This window comes from Sceloporus undulatus, chromosome 2 (genome assembly GCF_019175285.1).
Source record: "Sceloporus undulatus isolate JIND9_A2432 ecotype Alabama chromosome 2, SceUnd_v1.1, whole genome shotgun sequence".
NCBI classification, from domain to species: Eukaryota; Metazoa; Chordata; class Lepidosauria; order Squamata; family Phrynosomatidae; genus Sceloporus; species Sceloporus undulatus.
This window is the reverse complement of record NC_056523.1, coordinates 287,444,793-287,457,549: the sequence shown is the minus strand read 5'-3', so window position 1 is coordinate 287,457,549 and position 12,757 is coordinate 287,444,793. Positions and strand designations below refer to the sequence as shown.

The following is a 12,757-nucleotide window of genomic DNA, read 5'->3' as shown; positions in this document are numbered from 1 at the left end:
TTTTGTTTGTACAAGTACTTTAAAATATTATCCTAACAGAGCTATTTAAACCTTTTCCAAAAGCTTTTAAAAGCTGGTACTGTACTACTAACAGTGAAAGCCAGCATGGTGTAGCAATTTAAGTGTTGGGCTATGACTCTGGAGATCAGGGTTTGATTCCCTGCTCAGCCATGAAAGCCATTGTATGACTTTGGATAAATCATGCTGTCAGCCTCAGGAGAAGGCAATGACAACCTCTGAATAAATCTTACTGAGAAAACACTTAGGGTTGCCATAAGTTAGAAATAACTTGGAGACAAATAAAAATAACAACTATTACTACTGATAGTCTTGCAAAAGAATCTAGTACCACCTTTGAGACTAACTGAAAGAAACCTGTGGCATGAGCTGTAGCCTTCAATCTACTTTCTCAGGCAGCATCTACACAGCAGAAACTTTAAACATAGGCTAGTGACATGCTGGGTGGTCAGGGATGCTTTGATTTAGATTTCCTGCATGGCAGGGGGTTGGACTGGATGGCCCTTGCAGTTTCTTCCAACTCTGTGATTCTATGCTTTAACTGCCATGGATCAATGCTATGGAATTCTGCAAATTGTAGTTTTGTGAGACATTTAGCCATCTCTGTAAGAGAGTTCTAGTGCCACAACAAACTACAGTTCCAAAATTCCAAACCGTTGAAATGTGCAGTTAAAGTGGTGTCAATCTGGATTATTTCTGCAGTGCAGATGCAGCCCTCAGATGCCTCTGAATTCTATTGATGATGTTGATAGTGTTTGCCAGTTAGCTCCTGAATGTTTTCCCCCCTCTTTTCTGAAAAGATATTGGACTGAAATATGGTTTAGGGCAGGCACTCTGAAAATGTATCATTGCCAGTATTTGCATCTGTTGCTCTTTCTTTCATGTGTATCTGTGACATAAGTATAAATAAAAGCAGTTTGACACCGCTATGATTCCTGGGATATGTAGTTTAGTGAGGCACCAGACACTAGCAGGTCATGCTGAATAACTCAACAAACTACAAATCCCAGGACTCTGTAGGATAGAGTCATGGCAATTAAAGTGATTGGAAGCCAGTCTGACATAGTGGTTTGTTTGACTACCAGGGCATGATCCCCACCTTGGCCATGAAATCAACTGAGTGTCCTTGAGTAAGTCACACACTCTCCAGCGCAGCCTCATGAGAAAGCAATGGCAAATGCCCTCTGCAGAAGTATTGCCAAGAAAACCTCATGGTAGGGTTGCCATAAGCCGGAAACAAAGACTCACAACAACTAACTGCTTTAATTCTGCAGTGTGGATTGTTGTTGTCCTTGTGTGCCTTCAAGTCGTTTCTGGCTTATGGTGACCCTAAGTCAACCCTATTAGGTTTTTTCCTTGGCAAGATTTATTCAAAGGGAGTTTGCCATTGCCTTCCCTTGAGGCTGACAGAGTGTGACTTGCAACCCCATGGTGAACCTGTCATGGGGTTTTCTTGGTAAGTTTCTTCAGAGCCTCAGAGAGGGTTTTGTATGCATACACATCCACAGTTTCCTCCTTCACCTCAAGGAAGAGAAATTGCTCAGGCCGGGTGACCAAGTGTCTTCAAAAGAGGCCAAGGCACCATAAAAGGTAGGACATTCAAGAAAAATGTAGGGACATGGCCAAACAGACGCCAACAACACTCATACAAGTATAAATCCACACTTCTTACTCATGCTCCAAATCAGTGGTTCCCAAACATTGGCCTTCCAGGTGTTTTGGACTTCATCTCCCAGAATTCCTGACTGCTAGCCAAGCTGGCTGGATCTTCTGGGAATTGAAGTCCAAAACACCTGGAGGATCAAAGTTTGCTCCAAATGGAGGACATTTTCCAGGTGACCAGATATCCTTACCGCAAAGGAGGCCATGACACCACAAAATGGATGGACCTTCTGGGAATGGAAGCAGGGACGTAGCCAAAGGGGGGTGTTCTTGGGGTGTGGACCTCCCCTTCCATTAGAAAAATGAATGGTGCATGCTGCTGCACCGCCGCGCCCAAGCCCCATTATAATGGTGGCACTTAGTCTGGACCCCCCCCCAAAATCCTGGCTACGTCCCTGATGGAAGTCCAAAACACCCGGAGGACCAAAGTTTGCTCCAAATGGAGGACAATTTCCGGCTGGGTGACCAGATGTCCTTCACTGCAAAGGAGCCCAAGACATCAGAAAAGGTAGGACATCCAAGAAAAAGGGAGGGACCCCTGACCAAAGAAAAGCTTCAACAGACATATAAATATTATTCTCGCTTCTTAATGTTACAGCACTATTTTCCCCCTCAATAGAACCTCCTTAAAGAGAGCAGATTTGTATAGATTTTCGGGAACAATGAATGATGAATTTTAAAGATGTAACAGGACACTGTCAAATAATACAACAGTGTATTATTATGTAATGTGATTTAATTCAATTTTTATTTTTTTATAACAACTATACAAATCAAACAATACATAAATAACAAATTGCCTTGGGGGGCTATATGTAAACGTTGCATATAGCTATCTTTTGTGGGGTAATAACAAAGTCCATCCTATGACAACATCTTCATTTCCTACTCCTGGGTGAAGAAGCCAGTGTGACTTCGAAAGCTTCCAACATGTCATTGTGCATTTTGGGTCGGTCCAATAAGAGATCATTGCTTGGAGGTTACTGGATTGCCATATGGCCAGCATAGCTACTCCGATATGCTTTTTGGACTTCAAGATACTGCATTTTAGGCCCGTCAAAGCCAGGGAATTTTAAAGAGAGAGACTAGAACACTGGGACCTTTGCCATCTGAGGGCAATCTGAGGGGAGGAAGGCAGGCCTAGCTCCACTAGACCTTCCTGGAAGAAGACAAGCCCTCCCTTCATCCACCAACTTGAGGGAGAGAGAGGCAGCTAGTTCCACCAGGCCTGGCCTGGAAGAAGAACAAGCCTCCCTTCATCCACCATCTTAAGGGGCGAGAGGGCAGGCTCGTTCAACCAGCCTGCCTGGAAGAAGACAGCGCCCTCCCTTCATCCACCATCTTAAGGGCGAGAGAGGCAGGCTAGTGTCCACCAGCCAGGCCTGGAAGAAGACAAGCCCTCTCTTCATCCACCATCTTAAGGGCAGAGAGGCAGGCTAGTTTCCACCAGGCCTGCCTGGAAGAAGACAAGCCCTCCCTTCATCCACCATCTTAAGGGCGAGAGAGGCAGGCTAGCTCCACCAGGCCTGCCTGGAAGAAGACAAGCCCTCCCTTCACATCCACCATCTTCAGGAGAGAGAGGCAGGCTAGTTCCACCAGGCCTGCCTGAAAGAAGACAGCCCTCCCTTCATCACCATCTTAAGGGCGAGAGAGGCAGGCTAGTTCCACCAGGCCTGCCCTGGAAGAAGACAAGCCCTCCCTTCATCCACCATCTTAAGGGCGAGAGAGGCAGGCTAGTGTCCACCAGGCCTGCCTGGAAGAAGACAGGCCCTCCCTTCCATCCACCATCTTGAGGGCGAGAGAGGCAGGCTAGTTCCACCAGCCTGCCTGGAAGAAGACAAGCCCTCCCTTCATCCAGCCCCATCTTAAGGGCGAAGAGGCAGGCAGGTAGTTCCACCAGCCTGCCTGAAGAAGACAGGCCCTCCCTTCATCCGCCATCTTAAGGGCGAAGAGGCAGGCTAGTTAGCACCACCAGGCCTGCCTGGAAGAAGACAAGCCCTCCCTTCATCCACCATCTGTAGAGGGGCGAGAGAGGCAGGCTAGCTCCACCAGGCTGCCTGGAAGAACAAACCCTCCTTCATCCACCATCTTCAGGAGAGAGAGGGGCAGGCTAGTTCCACCAGGAGGCCTGCCTGAAAGAAGACAAAACCCTCCATGGGGGGGGGGCATGGCGCGGAGCGGAGGTGGCTAGAGGTGCGAGTGTGATAGGCAGGGGGGGCTAGGATTCCAGCCGGGGAGGGGGGGAGCCGTGGGGGGGGGTGGGGGGGGGTGCGCGGGGGTGGGGGAGCGCGGGAAGGTGGGGGAGAGTTGGTCGAGGGGGGGGTGGGATAGGGGGGCGGCGGGGCGGGGATCGGGGCAGCGGGGTGAGGGCGGACGGGGGTGGGGGGGGTGGGGGGCGCAGCCATAGTGGTGGGGGGGGGGGTAGAGTGGAGGAGGGGATGGGGTGAGAGGTTGAGAGGGGAGTGGGGGTGGGAGAAAGGAATAAAGGGAGGGGGCAGGGGGGGACGGATGGGTTGCGTGTGGAGGATTGGAGAGGGTGGGAGGGGGTGGCGGGATGAGGGGGGGCGTAGGGGTGGAGATGGGGGGGGGTGGGGGGAGAGAGGTTATGGCGGTGAGGGCGAAGAGTAAGGGGGGGGTAAGAGGTAGGGGGGGAGGGGAGGTGGGTTTGGGGGCTCGAAGGCGCGAAGAGGGGTGCCGCGAATGATGGGCGACTTACGAGGAGGGCGGGGTTAGAGGGGAGCGCGGGGAATGGGGGGGCCGGGCGGAGAGGAGGAGGGGGGGGGGGGGTGGGGGGGGGGGGGGGGTGGGGGAGGGAGTGGGGGCGGGGGGGGTGCGGAGGGGACGGGTTGGAGGATTGGGTCGGATGTGGATTTCTGCAAGCCGTAGGGGAGGGGGAGAGAAATCGTGTAAGTGAGTTGGGAGGTGGTTGGAGGAGATGTGGGGGTGCGGTGTGGGGGGAGAGGGAGAGGTGTGAGGGCGAGGGAGGTGGGGGGGGTTTTCATGGGTTGGTGGGCGCGGAGGGTTCTGAGGGGTGGGTATCGCAAGGGATGGGGAGGGGCCGGGGGTAGCGCGGGGTGGGAGGGGGTGGGTGGTGGGGGGGGGGCAGGGGACTGGGGGGTGGGGGGGTGGTTGTGTGGCTGCGGGGGGGGGGTGGGTGGGGGTGGGGGTGTAGAGGAGAGAGAAGGGAGAGAGAATGGCAGAGGAGTAGGGGGAGCGGGTAGGGGGTGGGCGGGGGAGGGGTTAGGACGGGCCGAGGTGTGAAGCCGGTAGCCACGCGGGAGGAGATCGTACGTGAGGGCGGCAAGACAGATAAGAGGTCAAGAGGCGGGGGAGTGTGGGGGGGCCAGCCAGGCGCTGCGCTGGAAGAAGTGAGGGCAGCCCGTCCCTTGGCAATCCTGGCCATCTGTAATGGCGAGAGAGCAGGCTAGTGGTTGTGCCACCAGGCCTGCCGGGGGAAGAAGACGGCCCGCGCCTTCATCCACGCATCTTAAGGAGAAGAAGGTGCATACCATGGGGGTGATTCACCTACATTAATGCGAATGGACCTTTGGCACATCTCAGGGGGGCCCGTAAGGTAATCCGGCGACCTTGCCTGTCCGTGCTAAGAAGGGAGCAGGATCCACTTTCATGCGAAGGCTAGCCTCAAGCCTGAAATGCACTGCCCTTGTTCTTCCTCCCTTGCCGTGTTTTCCCGCACGGGCAGCCAAATTCAATGGGTCTTCCATGTCAGAGCCCCAATCCAATTCATCCACATCTATATCTATCTATATCTATCCCAGTGGTCCCCAAACTGTGCCCTTTAAAGGGTCCTGGACTTCAGCTCCCAGAAGCCTCAGCCATGTTGGCCAATAGCCTGGGATTCTGGGAGCTGAAGTCCAAAAGCCCTTAAAGAGCTATATCTATATCTCTATATATCTACATCCATCTTCCTGTCATTCATTTGCCTTCTCTTAGGTTGCATCCACAGTGGGGAGATAATCCAGTTTAACTCCAGTTTAACTGTCCTGGCTCAGTGCTATGGAATTCTGGGAACTGTAGTGCCCCGAGACATTGAGCCTTCTCTGCCAGAGAGCTCTGGTGCCTCGGTCAACTAGTAACCTAAATTATTATTATTATTATTATTATTATTATTATTATGCCGCTTCCCCATGGCCTGGAAAAAGGGGTATCCTTGGGGCTGCATGCCCTCGGACACCCCAACAGACGCAGCCACGGGTCCTTTCGCCCTGGCTTCATTCCTGCAGCAATCTAATTGCCACGGGAACGAAGTACGCACCCCCCCTTGGCTACGTCCCTGTGCCCAGGAGCATCAAAATATGCTTAAATATAACTTGTCCTTACATCCCACTTCTTTAAGCCCACAGCATTAGCTTGTTCTTTTTCCATCGTTTTCATCCTGAGCACCTCTAGGTTTGTGTTAACAGAAAGAGTTAGAAGGGTTTCCATTTCTACTATCCGGCCAAATTTCACCATCATAAACTGATTGCACTTCTCCTCCAGTCGTAATAAGATGGAAGCTTTGTATTTAAGAATCTTGTGTTCTGTCTCCCTTATTTTCCAGTTAACAAAGATGATGCTACTTTGCACCGGAAAAGGTGCTTTTAGTACTTGTAGGGAGGACTACCTGCAGGCTGGCACCTCCTCCTTTGGTCACTGGGAGATTTTCAAATTTGAGAAAATGTAATGTCTATTTGCAATTCAAAGATGTTTCCTTGGGATCCAGCATGTCTCCTTCCTTTGGGAAGCCACAGGCTCCTATGTTAGGAGAGAACACTGCATTTCTCAAGCAGTCTTCATGTTTTGCATCAGGGAAACTTTAGGTGGTGTAGAGGCAAAGGAGGACAATCCAGTCCCAATATTAGAAAAAGTTGCTTTACCTTTGTCAGAGGCAACATAATAATAATAACAACGACAACAACAACAACAACAACAACTATTACCATTCATTTTTCTAACGGAAGGGGGGGCTCGGACCCCAAGAACCCCCCTTTGGCTACGTCCCTGCCTGTGCAATCAAATGCAATTCATGGCTTTTGTTTCTGTACGTAACAGAATTCCAAGAGCCTTACAAAGCAGATATTGAGGAGAAAGAGAAGCTGATTGCATTAGTTCAGCTACAAGCTAGAGACTCTGAAGTCCTGAAAGAAGAAATAACACTCCTAAGTAGAAAGGATGGGTGCATCTTCCCCCCATCTCAATCCCTATACCAAGCAGATGAGATGATGGATTAAAGACCCCCCAATTAAGTTCCTTGGATGTATTATTACATATAAATCCTAATGCATGAAAACAATTGAAAGGTTAGTCTTGAGATTTTAGCTTCCATAAATCACTTAATGACAAATTATTTGCACATTTTCAGCAGTTATAGACCACATATAGCAATGATTTGGAAATAGAGTGACCAGCAAAGTGAAAATTGCCCTTTTGTACAGCAGTGAAAGCACAGAACCTTTGTCAAGAAAAATTGATAGCAGCCATATCCATCTCATACTTTCTCCATAACCAATTGATTTTGAACAAGTGGTGGATCTCTGATTATAAGTCTTTGAATAGTCATTTCACTTCTTGATGTAAAAGGTGCTGTATATGTCAAAAACATGCACACAGACAGTACTGCATAGAGAATAGTGCCTTGCCCTTTCAGCTGGCTTTTAGTACCTTAACACAGATCCAAGTGTATATCCATAATGCATGACTAGTGTACAAAGTACTAATACCCAATGGCTTTTTGCATATGACTGTCAGGATGAAGCCAGTTTATATAGTTATAAATGAGGACTCTATATAAATCTCAAAACCAAGTAAGAGGAGCATTTATATAAGCCTGTTTCAAACTGAAATTCTGTTTTAGATAAAATATTTAGAAAGGAGACTGCTTTATTGGCTTTGTTGGTTTATGATCAAAAGTTCTGATGTCTGTTATTGTTAACCCTGTAATCTCTGCTGTGGAATGCAGCAATCCTTCAGATGCCGTGTCAGCCTGTAAACAGTCTTCTAGTTAGTTAACCTATAACTAATTTAAAGTCGAAGGCTTTCATGGCCAGCATACATAGTTTTTTATGGGTTTTTCGGGCTATGTGGCAATGTTCCAGAAAAGTTTCTTCCTGATGTTTCGCCAGCATCTGTGGCTGGCATCTTCAGAGAATGCTTTGCCTGGAAAAATTGGGTGTATATATACTGTGTGAGCCTGGGAATGCAGGAGTGATTTGCATGTGTATTGTTCTGTGCTGATGGCAGGCCCCAGGCTGGGCCACAGCTAACAGAATGAACTTCAACAGGGAGAAATGTAAGGTACTGCACTTAGGGCGAAAAAAATGAAATGCACAGATATAGGATGGGGGACACCTGGCTTAAGGAGACAACATGTGAAAGGGATCTAGGAGTCCAAGTAGACCATAAGTTGAACAGGAGTCAACAGTGCGATGCAGCAGCTAACAAAGCCAATGCAATTTTAGGCTGCATCAATAGAAGTATAGTGTCTAGATCAAGGGAAGTAATAGTGCCACTATATTCTGCTCTGGTCAGGCCCCACCTGGAATACTGTGTCCAGTTCTGGGTGCCACAATTCAAAAAGGACATTGAGAAACTGGAGTGTGTCCAAAGGAGGGCGACTAAAATGGTGAAAGGTCTGGAAAACATGTCCTATGAGGAACGCCTTAGGGAGATGGGTATGTTTAGCCTGGAGAAAAGAAGGTTAAGAGGTGATATGATAGCCCTGTTTAAATATTTGAAGGTATGTCATATTGAGGAGGGAGCAAGCTTGTTTGCTGCTGCTCCAGAGACTAGGACCCGGAGCAATGGATGCAAGCTGCAGGAAAAGAGATTCCACCTCAACATTAGGAGGAATTTCCAGACAGTAAGGGCTGTTCGACAGTGGAACACACTTGCTAGGAGTGTAGTGGAGTCTCCCTCCTTGGAAGTCTTCAAACGGAGGCTGGATGGCCATCTGTCGGGGATGCTTTGATCTGGATTTCCTGCATGGCAGGGGGTTGGACTGGATGGCCCTTGCAGTCTCTTCCAACTCTATGATTCTATGAAGACAAGCCCTCCCTTCATCCACCATCTTGAGGGAAACAGAGGCAGGCTAGTTCCACCAGGCCTCAGAGGGAGAGCACATTTCCTGGACTTTCTCCCTTCTCCACTGCCATTCCCTTCTCCTTTTGTGTCTTGTCTTTTTTAGATTGTAAGCCTGAGGGCAGGGAAATGTCTAATTTACAAGTTGTAAGCCGCTCTGATAGCCTTGGCTGAATAGCGGGGTAATAATAATAATAATAATAATAATAATAATAATAATAATGATTCTATGATTCTGTCCTGGAAAGGAAGACAAAGTGCAAGGAGAGTGCTTGGAGAAGTTGCCTCTGCCTTAGGGAGGAGGAGATGGAGAAGAAGAGCAGGGAAGCTATCTGGCTCATGACCTTTGGCAGGGCCCATCCCAAGATGCAGCTTCTGCTTCTTCAACCCATCCTATTGCTACCATGGTTCTCAGGACAAGATGCTACTGCAGTTTCAACCAGCGTGTCTGCTTAATCCAGTGTGCCCTAGGCACATGGTAACTGAAGGCAAGGCAGTGCCCACGATGGCCCCGGGTGAGAATGGCCAGCAGCGCCTCTTGCTCGTTGCCATCACTGTCAGTCACTTGGCTCTGGCTGGGCACGAAACAATATCTGTAAAATTTAGACATGTAAGTATTTAATTTATTTAAATAAAACTGTTTGACTTTGAATGATGCTATTTCCTTTTAAAATGTTTAAATATTAATATACATCAATGTGGAAATGAAAATATACACACTAAACACATAAAATATTTTCATAGTTACTGTGTCGAATGGGGGCATGATGTTTGCATGTAGATGCTAAGGGGTTCACAAGGGTAAAACGTTTGAGCACACAAACAGATTTTGATGGAAACTGCAGTGGGAAACCAGTTTCATTAGAAGTATCATGTTGGCAATTCAGGTTTTAAAAAATAGAATACAGTAGTCAGATTCTGTCAAAGGAAAGAAGCACTCTTTATTTATTTGATGAAGCATGGCATTTTTTTAAATTACAGGCACGATCTCAGAATCTGTGTATGCATATATTGCTTTTTAATGCAGGTAAATATTGTACTTTTACTTTATATCTGTTTCATTCAGCATCCTGCAGTGAAGATTCCTCCTACAAAATTACCTTTGTCCACAATATCATCATTAGAGATACACCTTCTTGCTGCTGGAAAATGGGCCCTTGGCCCTATGCTTTTTTTGTTGCTTTGGTCCCTACTGAGATGGAAACCAGAAAGCTGCTTTGTCTTCACTGTGATAAAGGTAGGTGCTATTGTTCCAGCCTTGATTTATTCTTGAACTTTCCCACATGATGCTACTTCTCTCCATATAATTATAGAAGGCACATATACATCTATTTACAAGTGCATAAATATGTAGAGTTGTAATACCAAAAATAAATAACTACTTCTCTGTTCAGAATAGTCTTTGTAAGGCAGTTTGTCCCCTAACTGGTGCTAGGAAGAGTATCTGAGGGAGCTTGCAGTGGTAGGTTGTTCAAGTGTGTCTCCTGGCTTTCTCCCAAGCATGTGTCTGTTGGATTTTGAGATCACGTTTGTCTTCTGTCCTGGCAAAAATCTGTCCTCTCTACATCTTGAACTGGTACTAAACCAAGGCAGCAGGTAGAATCTGAAAATACAAGGAAGAAAGTATATTCTATGAGAGCCTATCTTTCTCTAAACTCTTAAAGGGAATTTGTGAAAATGCGCATGAAAGCCTGACTCCCCTTCTGGCCTTCTGATCTTAAATGATATTTCTTGAAAGATTACAGCTTTTTAGAGGGCTACAGGAAAGAATGTATGGGACTCCACAAAGATCACAGTAATGTGCATTGGAAGTAAATACTAGCATTTCCTGGCAAAATTAAGAACAGATAAAGTAATAGTTTAATACTCAACGAAACCAAATCTATTCACAGGCAGTTCTTGGCTGGCAGTAGGGGACTGACACTGAGATGATGAATATGCTTTTTTTGCTGACTCCATCTGGCTACTTATTTTGCTTATCTACAGCATATGCTTGAAGATTACCAGGTTGAATACGCTAATAGAATATCCCAATACGATATGCTTGTATGTTATAGAAATTTAATTGAATAGAAACTTTATATCTGTTTCATTCAGCATCCTGCAGTGAAGATTCCTCCTACCGGGAGATAAGAAATAATGCTTGTCCACAATATCATCATTAGAGATACACCTTCTTGCTGCTGGAAAATTAAAATGTGACTGATGCTTCATATGATGCTACTATTTTTATACCATGGCCTTCCTTTCCCTGCCTACTCTAGATTTAGAAAGCAACACATTTCCTCTCAAGTGTAATGCTTCTAATGGTAGAACACAACTCTTTCTAAAATCTCTGTCATGCTGACCTGTATGGAAGACAGGATATTTTATGTCTTTCACAGTGGAGTTGCCCTTCCTTTGTGGGACCGAGTTACACAGGCCAACAAATTGTTCATGATGATGATGGTAGTTGTTACTTTGCTGAAGCAGCTGGTGCGTGGAGTCATCTGGAAGCCCGTAGAGAAAAGAATGGTTATCTGGTCCAGGACTGGGTGACCTAAGTGGAAGGAGGAAGAGATATCTTTTTTTATATATATAAATTTTATTAAATCACTTTACACAAGATCAAGTTACAACAACATACGCAATCACTGGTGGCGCAGTGGTTAAATGCCTGTATTGCAGCCATTCACTCGTAACCAGAAGGTTGCGAGTTCAAGACCAGCAAAATGGCCCAAGCTCGACTCAGGCTTGCATCCTTCCAAGGTCGCTAAAATGAGTACCCAGACTGTTGGGGGCAAATTAGCTTACTTGCTAATTAGCTTACTTGCTGTTCACCGCTATGATCTTTGGAATAGCGGTATATAAATCAAACATATTATTATTATTATTATTATTATTAATCACATTCTTATATCCCCATATCCCCTTCTTTTATAAACTATTTAATTATTTTCATTCTTATATTTGCTTTTTCTACTTCCTTTCCCCCTAACCACTAGAATTATCAAGCAGTCTTATTACTGTAATCTTTTCTTGTGACACTGAAAAACCAAAAGAATTGTTGTTTTTCCTTATCTTTCATGCCTCAATCTTGAGTCTAACAATTGTAATGTTATTTATATGCTTCTAGTAAATGTTAAATGTAAATTTAGCTACACCAAATAATATTCTTTAGTATAATAGTAAACTTAATAAAATTTCCTCTAGGAGGGTCCCCCCTCAACTATGAAAGCTAATATTTCTTGTACTTTAAGCCTCAGTTTTCCTTGATATACCTTTTATGTCAGCAAGAATTTGTAAACTCTCTGATTTCACATCTATTTACCGTAGTTCGAAAGGCTATACAAATACCTTTTTTAAAACATCCGATTAACATCTGATATGTTGTCTTCCCACTCTTTTTGTTTGGGCAACTACAGCTTCAGATGATGGCTACATCAAGATTTATGATGTGTAAGTCGTAAGATTTCTGTGCCAAGGAAAGCTGACATAAAAGGGAAACAGATTTAGTTGGCAGCCATTGATGCATTTTGTGGTAGAAAATGGCAAAATGTAACTATATTTTCTGTATGCAAGTATTTTTATTTGTGCTAAACCTCCCATTATTCAGACTTAATGGCTGACCATAATTCTAATATTATGAGAAATCCCTTTCCACTGTTTCCACACCATGTGTAAAGTTCTCTATGATATCCTCCCCTCAATTGCTTATTTCTTCTTTAGTCTCTTTGAATTATAGCAGTTTGACTGCAAGTTAACTGCCATGGATCCATCCTGTGTAATCTGGGGATGTGAAGGTTAGGAAGTGGTATTCAGAATTCTCAGATTGGGAATTCTAGTCCCTTGCTAAACTACAGATTCCAGGATTCCGCAGGATGCAGGCAAGACAGTGGCGTGAAAGTGCCGTAATTGTGAAGCTGGAAAGAGGCCTAAATTAATCCAAATCCTCATCAAAAACCAAAGTAACATTGCCTCCTATAATTGTTTTAGTTCTCCTTTCCCGTACTTTTTCTGG

The 12,757-nt window shown here is 45.7% G+C and overlaps 1 protein-coding gene across 3 annotated transcripts in view; it reads right to left on the bottom strand.

The window, feature by feature from the left end:
* Window positions 1–9,678: 9,678 nt before the first annotated feature.
* LOC121920895 (brother of CDO-like) overlaps window positions 9,679–12,757 on the bottom strand; it is a 29,858-nt gene continuing 26,779 nt past the window's right edge. For 2 of the 3 annotated variants that reach the window (XR_006101792.1, XM_042448176.1), the window contains 2 exons: window positions 11,106–11,296; window positions 9,679–10,360 (listed from right to left, as the gene is read on the bottom strand). Coding sequence is in view for 1 of the 3 variants with exons in the window: in XM_042448176.1 (XP_042304110.1) it covers window positions 10,281–10,360; window positions 11,106–11,296 (271 nt within the window). In the remaining 2 variants the exon portion in view is untranslated. Of the gene's footprint in view, window positions 10,361–11,105; window positions 11,297–12,093; window positions 12,686–12,757 lie in introns of those variants that run through there. The other variant, XR_006101793.1, reaches the window with a different exon arrangement.